At 45.4% G+C, this 18,748-nt stretch overlaps 1 protein-coding gene across 2 annotated transcripts in view; it reads right to left on the bottom strand.

The window, feature by feature from the left end:
- LOC140735520 (putative sodium-coupled neutral amino acid transporter 10) overlaps positions 1 to 18,748 on the bottom strand; it is a 260,330-nt gene that overhangs the window by 22,633 nt on the left and 218,949 nt on the right. For both annotated transcript variants that reach the window (XM_073060693.1, XM_073060692.1), the window contains 5 exons: positions 17,154 to 17,199; positions 13,234 to 13,327; positions 11,129 to 11,269; positions 7,347 to 7,471; positions 6,563 to 6,665 (listed from right to left, as the gene is read on the bottom strand). In XM_073060693.1, coding sequence (XP_072916794.1) covers positions 6,563 to 6,665; positions 7,347 to 7,471; positions 11,129 to 11,269; positions 13,234 to 13,327; positions 17,154 to 17,199 — 509 coding nt within the window. The remainder of the gene's footprint in view (positions 1 to 6,562; positions 6,666 to 7,346; positions 7,472 to 11,128; positions 11,270 to 13,233; positions 13,328 to 17,153; positions 17,200 to 18,748) is intronic.

Raw genomic sequence — 18,748 nt, 5'->3', positions numbered from 1 at the left:
AACTTTCCGCGTGGCATTGGACCTTTAAAAACCGTGCCCCTATTGGGCACCGCCCGTCCGGCAAGTACAACCGCGGAACTGGGGTTTGTGGCGGTCCACCTCACGTATCCCCGATTCAGACTTCACCCAAAAGGAGTCCGCGACTGTGGCCCCCGCCACTGTTGCTGCAAATAGACCACGCACTGGAGAGGTGCTCCAGAGCGTCAGACACTCGATCTCCCATAACAATACAGTAAAGGAGGGAGAAAAGAAATTACACATGTTAGAAAAAAGCCTTCAGGCGTGGAGAGACAAAGGATGGTTCCCAGCCGATGACCAACCATTTCTGACCCTCTCCTTGCTGGCTGAATTTCAACTTCGTGTCCTCGATTATCTGGAAAACAGACGAGGGGAGGCAAAATGAAAGTTATTTGGAAAATCCAAGTCCGTAGCCAAATTAGAGGATGAGGATGTGTATCTCAAGGAATTCCTGTCCCGGTTCCAGGCGCATGCGGACAAACTGCCGGGGAACTCCAAGCTCCCGCGCCCCACCCCAAGGGAGTCAGCCACATGTCCAGACCCCGAGATTGACCCCGCAGACCCAGAGTGGATCATAGACCACCAGCCTCTTTACCCACCGTTTCCCTCCGGATGGTCTAATGCCTCTCACGCCCCGCATCACATTATCCCAGCATATGCGGAGCCCCCCCCAGCCACCCAAAGCAGACCTAGCACCATCAGTCCCGTCAGCCCCACAGGAGAATGTCCAAGCTCCTATGATGGAAATAAAAGGTGGTATTATTGACGTAAAGGACCCCATCCGAGAACATATGCTCACCCTGCTGACGCAGCACAGCCAGCAACTAAAAGAACTCACTGCCCTGACAGAGGAGGAGGCGAGGACTCTCAAGGCCCATGTCGCCCTCCCGAGGGAAGGGGAGGACTGGCCGGACTGGTGCCTGCCCTCCGAACCTCCCCACTCAGAGTCATTCCAGCGTGTCGCCCAGGCTGGCCGACATGCCGCCCTCACGATTCTAGGTGGCAAGGGAGACCCTGAGCTGAGGCGACAGACCGAGCCTCAAGGGCCTCCAGAGGAGGACACGGTAGTAGTCACAGGGTATGGACTGCATGCCACACTGGTAAAGGCAGCCCGTCCATAGATCAGACCAACGAACCCGACCCCTCGGAGGATAGGGATAGCATGGACGCGGTTAGCACGCCGGGGGATGGTGTCTCCTGGCCGGGTCTACAGGGCCCCTTACTGGCCACACATGGGGGAGGAGTAAAGTATGTCCCCTGGGCCCACGTTAATAAAAAAGCTGCCGCCACTAACAAATGGGGCGGCGGCGTGGATACGGACCTTTGAAAGGGAGACCTGCCAGGATCGCTTAGCCCTAGCCGATATACGTACCATATGGCTGAAGGTCCGGGCGGAAGAGGCACTGAGCCGAGCACAGAAGCTGGCAAAGTGCACCCGCGCAGATGAGTCATCCCTATTTGACCTGTTTAGGAACCGGTTTTGGGACTCCCTCCCTAAAATCTCCCCACTATCCCCACTAAAATCTGCACAGACAATGGCACCCACTTTAAAAACGAACACTTGGCCAGAGTAGAGGGCGTTCTAGGGATAACCCATCGGTTCGGCAGTGTCTACCACCCAGAAAGCCAGGGTCTAGTGGAAAGAGCAAATCGAACCATAAAAGACAAAATTGCAAAAGTAATGGCGGGTACCCAGCTCACTTGGGTGGAGTCTCTCCCCCTGGCTCTGATGTCCATGCGGCAAGAAAAGAATGAGGAAACTTTTCTAACACCACACGAGATACTAACGGGGCGCTCCATGCCGGGACCGCGCACATCGCCACGGTGGGAGGAAAACTGGGAGACAATGAATCAGGACATGACCCAATACATGAGAGTCCTGGGCCAGATGGTGAGGCTCATAGCTAAACAAGTCAGGAATGCCCACCCTGAGGATGCAGCCCCCGAGCTGCCGCTAAAAATAGGAGATGAGGTCTACCTGCGGCAACCAGGGCGTTCCTCCTGGAGCGAGCAGCGATGGCATGGCCCGTACCCTGTTACAGAAATTTCAAACAATACACTCAAGGTGGGAAGGGAGGGGGACAATAACTGGCACCATTTCTCGCACTGCTCCAGGACAAAGAAAGGAAGACCGATTGATCCCGACTCCGACATAGAGGAGGAGGAAGCCGAGGAGGATGATGCCATGGAAAACCCTGATATGGGTAGGAGTGATGCTCCTAGGTAAGGCGCCGATGGCCAAAGCGAACAATACAGGCCCAGACGGATCACTGACCAAGGGTTTGACTAAATTGCGGTCCCTGGCCAATGAGCTAAAGCAACAATCGGGAGTCAATAACCCAGTGCTGGATTGGTTGAACCGTACGAGTGGGAAATGGGGGGTCCTACTTGGACAGTTGGCTCTAGGACTGTCTATTTCAATTGCTATCTTTATCACGTGTGGTTGTTGTTGCATACCCTGTATCAGGACCCTAGTTGTCCGAACTATAGATCGAGCCTTGACTGGAAAGGATGGACCTCCACCGGCGTACCAGGCACCCTTGTTCCCGGTGGAAGGGGAGATCGAGGCCCTCCCGAAAGCGGACGCACTATGGGAGAACACGGACTGGAATGGGCCATGCCAAGGAGGAAATTGAGAGTTGCTTTTGAATAAGTCTTCTGAAATGTTGCATGCTACTTGTATAAATTGCGTATGTTTAAGGAACCCCTACCCATATTTTGTGACCCTAGGTCGGACAAATCAGGATATGCAAAGAGGGAGGACATGCCAAAGAGTGCCGGGGGGCGCTCACCTCCCTGCCTGATCCCGACAGCCGCAGAAAAGCTTGTAAGGGTTGTGGCCTCTGGGAGGCCAAGGGAGGGAGTGTTAGGGTTAATTCGAGACCGCCATTACAGGTCAGGAGTGGCTCACGTAATAGTAGGAGGCCGGAATGCGAGGGAGGGGGGAGCGAAACTGGGGACCCCGCTACACCGAAACTACTAGTGTCACGCGATTCAGTAAACAAAAGAAACAGGTAACTCGTGAGCATATGGCTGCGGGCCAATAAGATGGACACAAGTGCCCGATATTACCTAATATGTAGCGGGGGGTTGTACTGGGGGGAAAAAGGGATATAAATAAGAGCAGATTGTAAGGGGAAGTTGGAAAAGCGCGCCTTCTCCAGCGACTCCGTCGATTCGCTGTGCCAGTTACGATTCTGCCAATAAAGCCACGTTTTGCTATATTCCAATGTTGGTTGTTTCTCTTCCAAACGAACACAGGGCATAACTTGAGCCCAACAGTAATAACCCAGATCTTATTAGGGAGCTTAACGTAAAGGAACCCTTAGGAGACAGTGATCATAATAGGATTGAAATCATACTGCAGTTTGAGAGGGAGAAGCAAAACTCAAATGGATCAGTATCACAATGGAATAAAGGGAATTACGGAGGCATGGGAGAGGAGCTTGCCCAGGTGGATTGGAGGAGGATACTGGCAGGAATGACAGCAGAGCAGAGATGGCTGAAGTTTCTGGGAATAGTTCACTAGGCGCAGGATAGATATATCCCACAGAGGAAAAAGTTCTCAAATGGCAGGGGTAGGCAACCATGGCTGACAAGGGACATTAAGGACTGCATAAAAGCCAAGGAAAGAGCATATAAGGTAGTAAAAATGAGTGGGAAGTTGGATGATTGGGAAGCTTTTAAAATCCCACAAAAGGCAACTAAAACAATTATAAGAAGGGAAAGATGCGGGCAGCCTAGCCAATAATATAAAGCAGGATAGCAAACGTTTTTTTTTTCAGTTATATAAAGAGTAAAAGGGAAGTGAGAGTTGATATTAGACCACTGGAAAATGTTGCTGGTAAGTTAATGAGGGACAAAGAACTGGCAGATGAACTTAATGGGTAATTTGCATCTGTCTTCTCTGTGGAAGACACTAGCATTGTGTCAGAGGTCCATGAGCAGGAATGAGTGCCATTGCTATTACAAAGGAAAAAGTGCTAGGCAAACTCAAAGGTCTTAAGGTGGAGAAGTCACCTGGACCAGATGGACTACATCCCAGAGTCCCGAGAGAGGTTGCTGAAGAGACGACAGATACATTGGTCATGATCTTTCAAGAATCACTTTGATTCTGGCATGGTTCTGAAGGACTGGAAGATTGAAAATGTCAGCCCACTCTTTAAAAAGGGTGGAAGGCAAAAGAAAGGAAACTATAGGCCAGTTAGCCTAACCTCAATGGTTGGGAAAATGTTGGAGTCTATTAGGATGAGGTTTTGAAATACTTGGAGACTAATGACAAAATAAGTCAAAGTCAGCATGGATTCTCTAAAGGGAAACCTTGCCTGTTCTTTGAGGAAGTAACAAGCAGGGTGGACAAAGGAGAGGCAATAGATGTAATTTACTTGAACTTTCAGAAGGCGTTTGATAAGGTGCCACACATGAGGCTGCTTAACAAGGTAAAATCCTATGGCATTACAGGAAAGATACTGGCACGGATAGCAGAATAGTTGACAGGCAGGAGGCAGCAAGTGAGAATAAAGGGGGCCTTTCCGGTTTGGCTGCCATTGACTAGTGGTGCTCCTCAGGGGTCAGTATTGGGACCGCTACTTCTCACATTATTTGTCAATGATTTAGATAATGGAACTAATGGCCGTGTGGCAAAGTTTGTGGATGCTACGAAGATGGGTGGACGGGTAGGTAGTGCTGAGGAAGCAATGCAATTCCAGCAGGACTTAGGCAAATTGGAGGAATGGGCAAAAAAGTGGCAGATGGAATACAGTGTTAGGAAGTGTATGATAATGCATTTTGGTAAATAGTGCAGACTATTATCTAAATGGAGAGAAAGTTCAAACATCAGAGGTGCAGAGGGATTTAGGAGTCCTCGTACAAGACTCCCAGAGGATTAATTCACAGGTTGAGTCTGTGATAAAGAAAGCAAATGCAATGTTGGCATTTATTTCAAGGGGAATAGAATATAATAGCAAGGAAAAAGTGCTGAGCCTTTATAAAACTAGACAGGCCACATCTGGAGTGTTGTCAATAGTTTTGGGCCCCATATCTCAGAGAGGATGTGTTGTCATTGGAGAGAGTCCAGAGGAGGTTCACAAGGATGATTCTGGGAATGAAGGGGTTAACATATGAGGAGCATTTGGCAGCTTTGGGCCTGTACTTACTGGAATTTAGAAGAATGCGGGGGATCTCACTGAAATCTACTGAATGTTGAAAGGACTGGATAGGGTGGATGTGGAGAGGATGTATCCTATGGTGGAGCTATCCAGAACCAGAGGGCACAGCCTCAAAATTGAGGAGTGTCCCTTTAGAATAGAGGTAAGGAGGATTTTTTTGTAGCCAGAGAGCAGTAAATCTGTGGAATACTTTGCCACAGACTGCAGTGGAGGCCAAGTCCATGCACATATCTAAGGTGGAAGTTGATAGTTTCCTGATCAGGGCATCAAAGGATATTGTGAGAAGGCAGGTGTATGGGGTTGAGTGGGGTCCGGGATCAGCCATGATAGTATAGTAGAGCAGGCTTGATGGGCTGAATGGCCTAATTCTGCTCATATGTCTTATGGGAAGAAATGCAGCTGGTCTAGTTCCCATGAGATACATATAATTCTGGTTTGGGTGTATATTGCCTTCCTTTTAATGGCTGAGGTGATATGTCTTCAGTCTCCTGAATTAATTAAAGTGCAAGCAATTTATGATGAGCTTATTTCACCTTTTTCTAAATTTAGGACAGCTTTCTAGCAGCATTTTAAATGGTATTAAATAGACAGGGGGGTTGACTTTGGGCAAAAGCTTAAAGCAGCTGCTAACCCCCAGTTTTACAGTACTCTCCAATCACACCTATAGAAGCAAGGTTTGGGAAAGATGTTTTTTAACATCGTTCTTGTAAAAGGATTATTCCTTTTACACCATCACTCAGTCACAATAGCTCTGTTAATTGTTGTAAACTGTGTGGGTTCCAGTGCCGAGTTACAGGTCCAACTACAAAAAAAAAGGTTAATGTTCCAGTACTGAGGGAGTGCTGCCTTGTTTTAGGTTCTGCTTTTCAGACAAAATGCTAAATGGTGCTTTTCCTGTTAAGATGGGAGCAACTGATCTGCACCATTTGCTCAGAGAAAGGGATGTAAGTTACCTCCCCAGCCCCTGGCCAATATTAATCATGATCCACCAAGAGGAAATAAAAACTCACCCTGAATGTGAGGTCAGATTGTGACCCCACCTTTTGCTTTTGTGTTCATCTGGGCCAACCAAAGGATGTGAAGGACAGCCTATAAAGCGATCTGTTATATTCTTTATGGTCGGAAATGCATCATCTTAACTTGTGAATTTGTCTTGCAACCGGATGAAACTTCTGTTCTTTTATTGCATGTTTTCACAATTCAGGTACAGAGCTAGATCCTGTCCCAGTTCTGGCACAAAGCAGAGAGTGTTCCTACAGGAAGACATCCTGGAGAGCTTCCCTCCATTTGGGTTGGGGATATTCTCTGAACCAATACTGCACGAGTACAGTGCCAAAGCCAAAGTGAAGTTGCTGTGCAAATGCAGCATAACTTACCATTATGTAGAAAACGACAACAGTGATGCTTGCTTGCTTGTATACTGCATTCGCCTCATCCTCTGTCTGCCCGTGGAAGTTGAAGTATATTGGAAGCACAAGTCTTGAAACGAAATTTTAAGGAGTAAAGTGATACAAACAATACTTAGACTTGATGGTCATTTACTGCTTCACACTCATCAGATATTACCAATGTGTCTAAGCCCCCCCCCCCCCAATCAGCTAGATAATAAGCTGTCCAACCTTACATCAATTTACTGATTTTGGTGCAACTGATTAACTGCCTTCTCCGTTTGAGCCGCATTATTGCTGCAAAATGGTGTCACTGCACCCGGCAGCCATGAAGGTACAAGTGCAACAACCTTTGGGCTGCGCTACCTGATCTCGAATAATATGTCCGTTACTCTTTACTTAGTCCTCTACATTACCACCACCAGGCATGACCATTTCCACACAAGATTCAACCACTTTCCTCTGATACTCAATGTTGTTAACAGAGGTGTCCAGAAATTCGACTGGACAGCCCCATAGGTACAGTAGTGTCAGAGGCAGGATAGTAGAGTGCTGAACAAGCTGCCTGGACTATAATTCTGATCAGTAGGACCCTGTAGCATGAACTCAGACCCCCTTCATGACTTTCATTAAAATGAACATATTCAAGCATGCATTGGAAATTCAATACATTGTAATATTATCACACATATTCAACACTACTTTTGGAGCTAATCTTATTTTAATGGCCAAACGAAACAAAATGGATGTACCATATCTCCGTATCACTTACGGGTGACTGCAGAACAAGGTGGTGAGTATCGGCAGACACGTAGGAATTCCAGACCAGTGCCACAAGTGGACCTTCTCCAGTATCAATCCACCAGAGAGCGCTGAAATTAGGCAGTTTATCACCAGCTGGAGACAAAGGAAACCACTCAGACAATTTGACATTTCAAACGTACAACCTAAACTAGAGAATGAACTGTTTTCATTTCATATTTTTGAACATCTTCTACCAGAGAATGACAAGAACAGTACAACAGTTATGACTTTAGCATTCAATTGTTGTGGTGATTTCCATTAGGAGAAATCAAGTCTTCATTTAAGAACATGTCATGTGAATGTATGAATTAGGAGCTGTAATAAGATCATGGCTGATCTGAACAACACCCCCCACCTCACCTCCAGCCCTCATATAAACAGCCTCCATCATGAGCACTATCTGTCAGAGAAGGTAAAGGAAGCTTAACTCAAAAGCAGAGCAGCAGAGACAATTTATGGTGCGTGATAATTTTAATAATGGACTGCAAAATAACAAGCCATGAGAGGCCACAAGCCAGAGAGAACAAATACTAAGCACAACAGTAACAGGTTAACTGAAGGCTGGGAGCAACTGGTTGAGTGCGGCTGCCTTGATGAGTGAATAAACACTGTGGATGAGAGCTGGGGTTAAATAGGCTGCAGGTGACGAGTTAGAAACAAATGGCTGGTGACTCTATTAGCTGGGTGGAGACTGGGGTATGCCTACATGAGCAGGACGAATACTATCTATCATTTGCTCCGAGAAACAGTCCTGGCTAGGAGAGTGATAATGAATGAAAAATAAATGCAAAACCATATCCTCCTTATTACAGACAATCTGCCATGTTGCTCTGAGTGGACACTGAATTTTATTAAATTTGATTGGTCTAACTTGAGCCACATAACTTTTTATGGTTATTGGTTATTAATATTCATGAAGTCTAAACAAATTGAAAAAATCTAATCTCTTTAAATTCAGAAACTAATCACTTTTTCGATGATTTGAAACCATGATCATCATCAAAATAGTATTCATTATTGGCTGATCAAGATAACACATGATTTTTTATATTAATAACACTACCTTTAAGAGAAGGTTGACAGATTTAATTTCATCCCCAGCATGTTTTACTTTGTCTTTGCGTTGTTAGTTTCAGTTAAGGTAAAATTCAGCAGCCTAGAAATTCAATTGCACATGATAACTCACACTAACAAGGCATTGCAGAGAGGACCTGTGCTGTTTGTCCCAGTGCAGATAGCACAGGTGTAGCTGTGAGCAAGTTCAAAAAATAATAAGGGAAGTGGTTATTGTACAAAACTGGAAAGATTAAGTTTCAGTTTTACAGAACATTGGTGAGACAACGCCCGGAATATACAGTATAAACAAAATACCAGAATATAAAAGCAAGGTTGTGATGTTGAGGCTGTTGAGGTCTCAGTTGGCATATTGTGAGCAGTTTTGGGCCCCTTATCTTAGAAAGGACTTGCTAAAACTGGAGGAAGTTCAAAGGATGCTCACGAAAATTATTCCAGGATTGAACGGCTTGACATATGAACAGTGTTTGATGGCTCTCAGTCTGTGTTCACTAGAAGTCAGAGAATGAGGGGTGACCTCATTGAAACCTATCAATTGGTGAAAGGCCTTGATAGAGTGGATGTGGTGAGTATGTTTCCTATGCTGGGAGAGTCTAAGACCAGAGGACACAGCCTCAGAATAGAGGGGCATCCTTTTAGAATGAAGATGAGGAGGAATTTCTTTAGCCAGAGAGTGGCGACTCTGTGAAATTCTTTGTCACGGGCAGCTATGCAGGCTAAGTCTTCATGTATATTTAAGGCAGAGGTTGATAGATTCTTGATTAGTCAGGGCATGAAGGGCTATGGGGAGAAGGCAGGAGACTGGGGGCTGAGAGGAAATTTGGATCAGCCATGATGAAATGACAGAGCAGATACGATGGGCCAAATGGCTTAATTCTGCTCCTATATCTTATGTTTTTATGGTATTTGTCCCTTTATTTTAAGAGGGTGAGTGGTTTTGTGAAGAAATACTGAACAGGCTTAACTTGGATCTGCTGGAATTTAGAAGAATGAGAGACTTGTTTGAAGCAGTAGGACCCTGAGGGGACCTATTGCGCAAATGTGGAAAGGAGACTTCCTTGTGGGAGAATCTTGAACAAGAGGTGTTTTATTTAGAAATCAGATTCAACATATTTAAAACAGAGATAAGACTTTTTCTTTGTCTTGGAGAAATGTGAGTCTTTGGAAATCTTTCTCAAGGATAGTGGATGGAGTTCTTCAATGTTTTTTAGATAGATAATTGATAACAAAGGGAGTGAAGGTTAATACAGGTAGGCAAAATCACAGCACTGTGATCCCTATAGGAGCAATCATGATCTTATTAAATTGAGAGACAATGTCCTACTGCTACTCTTAATTGACAGGTTTAGAAGTTCATCTCACGTAAGGATCTGTGCACTTTGGTGGCATGAATATCTGACAGGTTTGCATTAGCACACAGTAACCAAAAATAATCCTAAGGATTCTGCATCCTAAATTGCACGGGTAAACATCATGGCTGCACTTTTAAAGGAGAAAATTACTACCAATTGTACCCACAGTTGAAAATTATTGTGCAGCTTGTGTTGAATGTAATGGACATCCTGTTCCTCCAGTGCTGACCTTGAGATTGCAATGGACAAGCCAGACACCAAGGCAAGATGTGATAACTGGTACTGCTGGAAACAGTCAGCAGTCAGGCAGCAACAGTGGAAAATTCACTCGAAGTATGAACTGTTTCTCCCTCCACAGGTGCTGCCTGCTCTGCTGAGTGTTACATTTCTGCCCTTGCTTCAAGTTTCTGGCATCTCTAGAGTTTTGCTTCTGACCAGGAGAGAGTCTGGGAGCTTCGAGAGCCCAGAAACCCCATCAGGTCTGAGGGCGGCCACATGAGGCAGTGGTCAGCTAGGTCAAACTGCACAGTGAGGCTCTAAAGATCTGACCCCGTTGCCAGGGTAATGATTTTACAGCTAGGTTTCCTTAGTCACAGTGTTCTCAGTCTCCATCTACAATGAAGGAGGGCTTGCCCTCATCCTCCCTCCTCCTGCTCCTATTTGTGATCAAGTTCCAGTAGTACAACTACAAACACATCCCCATTGTTACAGACAAGCTTAGCAGCCAATGGTTCAACAGAGAAAAAAAATGCCCCCTGATCAGTTCGTCCCAGCTGATCTTACCGATGTCCCATCCGGTTACGTTCCCAGCAAACCTACACACACTGAAGTAACAAGAGTAGATCCCTTTAACGGTCTCTTCAGTCACTATAAGACTTGTGTGAGTTCCACATCTTGGGGGAACATCACCATGCAGGATCCCCATCATCAGGGTCCACAGCATCTGACACAAGAGATTCTGCAGATCCTGGGAATCCAGAGTAACACACACAAAATGCTGGAGAACCTCAGCAGGTCAGGCGGCATCTCTGGAGAGGAATAAATAGACAATATTTCATGCTGAGACCCTCCATTATTCCTCTCCATACATACTGCTGAGGTCCTCAAACATTTTGAGTGTGTTCCTCATCATCTGAGTTTGGTGATGGTAGTTGGGTCCTCCAACGAGAGGACAAAAAGAACCTTGCATCCAATCACCACAATCATGCTCCAATACATACCTTCTTTGTAATGGGCTGTGATACACGCGGAAGTTATTTACCCCTCATTCCGATCAATAATTCTAGCATCCCAGAATAGCTCCCCTTCTGCTCACAATACTCACCACTAAAGTTAAGAAAATGTAAAATACGATGGAGATCAGTGACTGCCAGGCTGAATTGAACACCTTTTTCTGTAGGCTCAGTGGGAGAACTGACACTGTGGTGATGGCGACTAGTAATAAAAAAAGCTGCCAAGTTGTAATCTGTCAGGAGAAAGCAGAGGAGGTTGTGAAACGATACAAGCAGAGGACCACAGAACATCACGTCCTTCACTCACGTTATCAGCAGTCACGACTGAATTTTTACTGTTTCACCTGTACCTCTACAAGTCCAAACCAATCTAATTTTGCTTGGCTTAATGCCAACTGTTACCTTATGGATGCTGCATTAAGCAGAGATCCAATGTGCTCACACAAAGGGTTATAAAACCTATTATATTGAAGAAGGGCCAGTGATTCAGGGACAGCTTCTTCCCCTCTGCCATCTGATTTCTAAATGGATATTGAACCCATGAACACTACCTCACTTTTATTATTTCTGTTTGTGGACAGAAAAAAAACTGAGTTAATATTATTACCACTGGACAAGCTTAAAGCAAAGCTGGCCAATTCCAATATAAACCGAGGAAGTGATTAGACTGAAGTTCTTGAATTTAACTTCGAGTCTAGAAGGCTGTTCTCCAAGAGGACTACAGCCTTGTCATTGGATCTGGAGGCTTGCGTGCCTCAGTGACCTGGAGAGCTATGTTGGCTTTATGTTCTTAGTGGGGTTGCCCATGCTAAACAGGTCAAAGGGCAGAGGCCAGACTGAGAATGGTCCTCCAGGTTCAGGGGTTCAGTTCAGGGTTAACAACCCTGACTGGTAAACCAAAATTGTTCCAGAAACAGCAATGAAGAATCCTTCTGCATCTGAGTGTGATGGTATTCCTGGGACTCCACCCGGGACTTAGAACCATAGAACCATAGAACCATAGAACATTACAGCACAGTACAGGCCCTTCAGCCCTCCATGTTGTGCCGACCCATATAATCCTTTAAAAAAAGTACTAAACCCACACTACCCCATAACCCTCCATTTTTCTTTCATCCACTTGTGCGACTGATAGGGGTGAAAACTGAGAGGAAGCTACTGAGATGATGAAGGAAACCCTGGACACCACCAGAGGTGGAGGACTTCCATTGCTGCCCTAATTAACAGGGGCATAATGGCTGTAAGTGGGTAAGAAGGCTGCGATGTGCCCAAATTTAAGTTGAGGTGTTATTCCTCAAGCTTACGTTGAACTCGGTTGGGACAATGAGGAGGTCGCAGACTGACTGGTCAGATTAGGAGTGGACAAAGAACAAAAGTGACAGGCAACCATAAACTCGGGTTTGCCACCACACACTGAACAAATGGGTTCTACAAAGCAGTCGCTAGATTGCTCCACTTTAGAGGAGGCCCTATTGCGAGCACTCAAAGCAGTACACAAAATCGGAAGAAGTGCACGTGAATTACTGCTTCACTTTTCAGTCCCCGGATGATGGTAGGGGCAAGGTAGAAGAGCAGGTGTTGCCATCACCTGCAGTTGCACAGTAAAGTGACATAAACTGAGGAGTGGTTGGTGGAGGTGTCAGAGGGGACTGGGGGATCACGAAACGAACAGTCCATTCAGAATGCTGAAAGGTTGGGAAGGAGGGAAGATGTGCCTCATGGTGGAATCTTGTTGCTAGTGGCTGAGATTGCAAAGCAAGATCCAAGTGAGGTTAGTGGAGTGGAGATCGCTAGGGCGTTCCACTGTTGTCTCTCTGAGTGGGAACTAAGACGAGATGCGGCCAACGGCTCTGAAAGCGGTGGTGGAGGCGAGACCGCTGTTAAGGCAAAATGCAGACCCCCCCCCCCTCAGAAGCAACTGAGCACGACTCATCGTGTGTGGATTTCAGTTTCCGAGAATGAGCCTTGGTTGTTACCTGTCTAGCAGCCAGGTGACTGTTCGCAGTTACCATCAATGAGCCTGTGAATAATGGCCACTCGACAAGTTACCAGAACATCACATTTGCCCAAGGGTGTTTAATGTGCAGAGGCTGCAACTTACTTGAGGTAGAGTGGAGGAGAGACTACAGAGAAAGGAACAACGAAAAGAGAAAACAAACTCAAGCAATGGGTTTCCTTAAAAAACATGTGGACTTACTGGGGATCCAGTCAACTTCAGGAAGAGGATGGCTACCAGATCTTCCAAGGAAGCAAAGATAGCGATGCAGGTCCCCAGCAATAAACCGATCATACTGTAAAGCAGAAAATCAGCAACCCGCTATATTAAAGTGAACTGCAATATAATTATCTTTTAAATGTTTTACCTGTACCCGCCTCTACCATTTCCTCTGGCAGTTCATTCCATATACCCACCAACTTCTGGTGAAAAAGTTAACCCTTTTAAATATTATTTAAACCTACGCCCTCTGCTTTTTGATCCCTGAAAGGGACCAGATGGAGGGAAGGGCTGGGAGTGAGATTGTGCCTCTGCCATAGTGAATCAGATTTGGATGCTATGGCCCAGATCCCTGTCGTTCACAGTTCAGGTGGGACCCTGGGGGAGGTTTCCAAATCTGCCCCCTCCCACATCCCCTCCATCACCTCAGCGCAGTCCTGAAGCTCCTGGATTGTCAGGAAACTTCCCCCTCAGCTGGGGGGAGGGGGTTGCTGGACTCTAGGATTCTCAGCTGACAGCAGGTGGGGGGGGGGTAATAGGACGAAGGCTGGAGCTTGGGGACTAGTCATTCAACACCTTGGAGGATAGCAGAATCAACCTGAGAGAGGTAAATATAAAGATTAGCTTTATTTGTTCCACATTCGTCGAAACAGCAAAACATACAGTGAAATGCATAGTTTGCATCAACAACCAACACAGTCCGAGGATGTGCTGGGGGCAGCCCGCAAGTGTCACCCTGCTTCTGACACCAATACATCGTGCCCACAACTCATGAATCCTAACCTGTGTACATCCTAGGAATACGGGAGGAAACTGCAGCATCCAGAGCAAATAGGGGAACGTAGAAACCCGGTACAGATGGCTGCGGGATTTGAACCCTGATCGCTGGCACCGTTAAGTGTTATCCTAACCGCTACACTACCAGTCTAATGTCCTGAGTGGGAGAGGGGTTGCAGAGGGAGGTTGAGTTGGGGGCTGCAGGATACCTTAATTTCAGGCAATGCGAGCCTGCTTCTTCGAGCCTCTTCTGTCCTGGGACCCTGTCTCATCTGATGTCTCAGTGTCACTGACTGTGACCACAGACAGAGGGACCAACTGATGGTTCACATCTTCCCCATCATCGCTGGTGTAGGGCCAGGGCAGGAGCAGGCCCTTCACCTTGCTCATCTTGTTCTCCCCATCTGATGACGAACTTTGCCCTTCTCACCACGCATCCGTCTCTCCTGTCCCAACCCATGTACCTGCTCTGAAATGACCCACGAGGGCCAATTGGGAACGCATAACAGATGTCGGCTTTTCAGGATCCAGAGACTGAAGAGATTAGAAGGAAGTTCTGAGTGAGACGAGGAATCCCGACATCAGAGGCCTGTAGATGTGTGGAGTTCCTCCTCAGAGGGAGGGATGCTGAAACCCAAGGCCAACGAAGTAAAGGTCATAACACATGGAACCAGGCCTTTCTGTCCATCTGGTCCATGCTGACCAAGATCTCCTCTAAGCTAATCCCATTTGTCAGCAGGGTTCCAATGAGATCACCGCTCTATAATGTTATTCATAGAAGGTACCATGGAAGTATAAGCTTTTTTTCATCTACTCCTCTTTGTTTACTCAAACACTTTGACAAGATTATTTTTCTTCCATTATGAGGTGGCATTGTAGCATAGCAGTTAGCGCAACGCTTTACAGCAACGGCTACAAGATCGGAGTTCGATTTCCTCCATTTGTACATTCTCCCCATGACCGCGTGGGTTTCCTCCAGGTGCTCTGGTTTCCTCCCACATTCCAAGTGTGTGCAAGTTAGGGTTAATGAGCTGTGTGCATACTATGTTGGCGCTGGAAGCATGGCAACACTTCTTACTGATTAGATTTGACGCAAATGATGCATTTCACTGTATGTTTCAATGTACAGCTGACAAATAAAGCTAATCCATAGAATCTTTAAATCACACTATTTTAGAGCAATTGAAGTGCTTCAATGTTTTTCACAAATAATTAGGAATGAAAATGTTTGTAGTACTAAAAAACAACAGCAATTAGCTTTACTGTAGCAAAGGTGTTCTGAAGTGCTTCAGAGTACTGCCAGAGAAAATAAAATGAGCAAGTAGGGGATAACAGAAACAAACAATAAGTAGGGTTACGGTTAGGGTTAGGATGAGGATTACAGTGAAGGAGAGTCATTCGTGTGAATAAAAGAGGTGGAGGTTCAGTAAAGTTTATTGGGAATGTTCAGATGTGTTGGGCTCTGTTGGCTAAATGCATACTGTTATGATCCCAGCCCCCTCCTTTGTGAGAATCGCAAGAGCCCTAGTGAAGGGGGGGGGGGGTCAATGACCCAAGAGAAGAGAGAGATACGTGCGGTGTCCCTCGTTTCACGGCGAGGCAAAAGCTGGCGACTGTGGTCATTGTCTCGTGGAGACACCTTTGTGAATTGGGAACTGTACTACGTGTATACCCTCAGGGCAACGTGGGTGGAGAGACGGAGAGAGATTGCATCATCCCCACCTGATTGACATCTGAGACCCCGTGAGTTCAGATAAAAGAGGGGTTGTAAAGATGGCCTCCACAGACGCACCAGAAGACACGCTAGAAATCCTGTGACAGCGTTTAATAGCGACAGCTGGTGGGGGGGTTCGTGTGCGTCTTTTCCTTGCCTGGGATTGGCGACCTCACCACGGAAGAACGGCTTTAGCTACGGGAGAGGCCACAAGTGAACGGCCACCCCCCAACGAGACTCCGACGGATCGAACTCCTGAAGGTTGGAAAACCCGCCGGGTAACTGTTCCATTCTATACCTATCTCTCTCTCTCTCCAACAAAGTGCACCACCACGACACCCAAAAGACTGCAGCTGGTGGAACTGCACTGACCTCGAGAAACTTTTATATTTTCATTGGACAAAATATTACCCCTAGACAACGATTGAGCTTATTTCTTATTGATTATTACTATACCTGCGCTTTAGATTGAGTATTGACGACGTATGTTATCTGAATGTTTGTATTAACCTTACTTTTATGCCCCTTTATAAATAAAAACTTCTAAAAGATAGTGCCATCAGACTTCAACGGACCTCTCTATCTTTGCTGGTAAGTGATCCAGTTACGGGATACGTAACAATACACATCAATGTTGGAACAAACAGAGGGGAATTTCACAAGTTACAGTAAGGGACCTAATTCAAGATAGTCCGGGGAAATGAGTACTAGTTTGCAAACAAGAAACATGAGATCCAGCTGACTTCCTACATAATCACCCAATATTTCTGTGGATTTTGCTTCTGTTAAGACCCAAGTTAGATAGACTACTGAAAAAGAAAATCCAAATATTTATGCTAGGAGGTATCTTGGATAAAATCAGTATCGATAGCTGATTTCTTAGTATAGGATAAAATTTAAAGCCTGGTAGGTGTGGTTAAAGTCAATGGGAAGGAGATCGATTTTCACTTTATGTGGAAGTGTAAAATGGATAATAGCAAGTCAGCAGTCCAGTTTACAGCTCCCTTGGGTTTTATTTTTGTGGACTCCAAATACCTCTTAAACATGCTTTACGCTTTTGCACAAAATCAAATTCTACCCCAGGGATATAGTCAAAGTAATGCGATATCTACAGAGCACAGTTTCCAGTCTTATTTTTATGATAATGCAAAGCAGAAAACATCAGTGTAAAACAGAGGAAGAGAAAATGTAAACTAAACACTATAACTCTATAATGTTCTATGTTCTATATATTCTACATGCATTGCTCTGCATTCCTTTTCCAAGAACTAGATGTGCCTGATAACTGTTCAGTCACCTTCCCCTTAAATGTGCAGGGAGACTAAAGTTGAAAACAACATTTGATATGATAAGAATCCCCAGCCTCAGGCCAAGAAATCTCCTAGAGCCGAATTTATTGAGGGGGTCTTACCTTATTTCCACCACCAATTTTCCAGCTGTTCCATACGAGGCTTGAGCTGAAATGGAAATTGTTAAGTTTGGTCAATGTTAATTGAAAATACCCATCTGTGGCACATCTTTGGGAAAGGGGGAACGGAGGAGCTGAAAGAGAGTGGAAGTCCACCGGCTTTCCGGGTGGGTGCTGCTTTGTGAGCTAAGCAGGGAAATGGTTTAATTAATGAGAACATCTCAGGTGGCTCAGATATGAAGATGAAACAGACTCCAGGTGCTGGAACCTGGAGCAGCAAACAAAATGCTGGAAAGACTCAGCATGTCAGGTAGCTTCTGTGGAGTGTCAATAATAAAGGTTCTTCACTTACCTCCACAGATGCTGCATGGCCCAATAGGTCCTTCAGCATTTTGTTTTATAATTAATGCTTGTTGAGTACATGCATTCACTAATATTGAAATACAGCAATATTTTTGCTCTCTTTTAGATCTCTCCATGCCTTCTCCTTTTTGGCTTTGACAGAAGTGGTTCTACAAAAGCTTGGATAGATTCCCTAAAGCAGAGGAGGAACAGAGCAGGAGGTGGCCACAGGCCAGATCCACATGGTAGTGACATCACAACTAACATGTGACTAGCTCCCTTGATAGTTATCCTAAGATCTTTGTGGCAAATTGATGGTGCCACTGTGGTCAACATCCATCCATTAATTTATTAAATGGTGTAATAGGAATAAGGAGCCAAGTGGCATGCTGGTTCTAGTTCTTCTGTTGATCATCATTTACAGTGCATCAGACTCTGCTTTCTAATTTTCGTTCCATTGAAGTTAATGGATCTGAATTTCAGAGTACACAGCTGCTACTATGGAGAGATAATTAGTACAATCAACTCAGAATGTATTTCTACCTAACATCCTTAAATTCTTTTTATTATCAGACGTTTGGCAATCTCAGAACTACAATTAAAAATTGATTCAGCAACAATTGAAATTTTCCGGAGAGAGTTCTAATTGTCTACCACGCTTTTCATGAGGCAATGTTCATAACTTCATTTCAGGAAGAATGCATTCTCATTTTCAGGTTATGGCCAAGAAACTGGACATTATATCAGAAGGTGTACTAAACCAGAGATGGCCAACATGTGAGCTCTTGCAACATAAATCTAATTCAAAGCAGGTGAAAGGCCACGGAACTTGGGGATGTGCCGGTGATTTATTGTGGAGGAAGGATGGGCCTTCAGTTGAGTGGGGAAATCAACGTCAAGACTCACATTGAGGGAATCAGTGGGGATGGAGTGAACGAAAGGAATGTGGATTCAGGATTAGGCTTGAGCATTGTCAGACGGTAACATGATGGTTGGGAACGTGATTGGGCTGGGGTTTGATAGCAAGTATTCCTGAAGCATGCCCTCAGTGATTAGGGCGGAACTAAAGGAACTAAAAAAAGTGATTAGGAACTAAAGGCTAAACAGAGACTTACCTGTTGGAGGACTCATTTTCCAAACTGATGGTCATGGGCTTGGTCAGCTGGTTCTCTTTAAGTAGCTCGGAAGCAGCCCTTAGCTGCCTCCTCTGATGAGCCAATGATGGATTGTGCCATGCCAGAACAAAGTAGTGCTTT

This window comes from Hemitrygon akajei, chromosome 11 (assembly GCF_048418815.1).
Source record: "Hemitrygon akajei chromosome 11, sHemAka1.3, whole genome shotgun sequence".
In the NCBI taxonomy this organism is placed as follows: Eukaryota; Metazoa; Chordata; class Chondrichthyes; order Myliobatiformes; family Dasyatidae; genus Hemitrygon; species Hemitrygon akajei.
The sequence above is the reverse complement of the archived record's forward strand: the minus strand, read 5'-3'. Positions and strand labels throughout refer to the sequence as shown.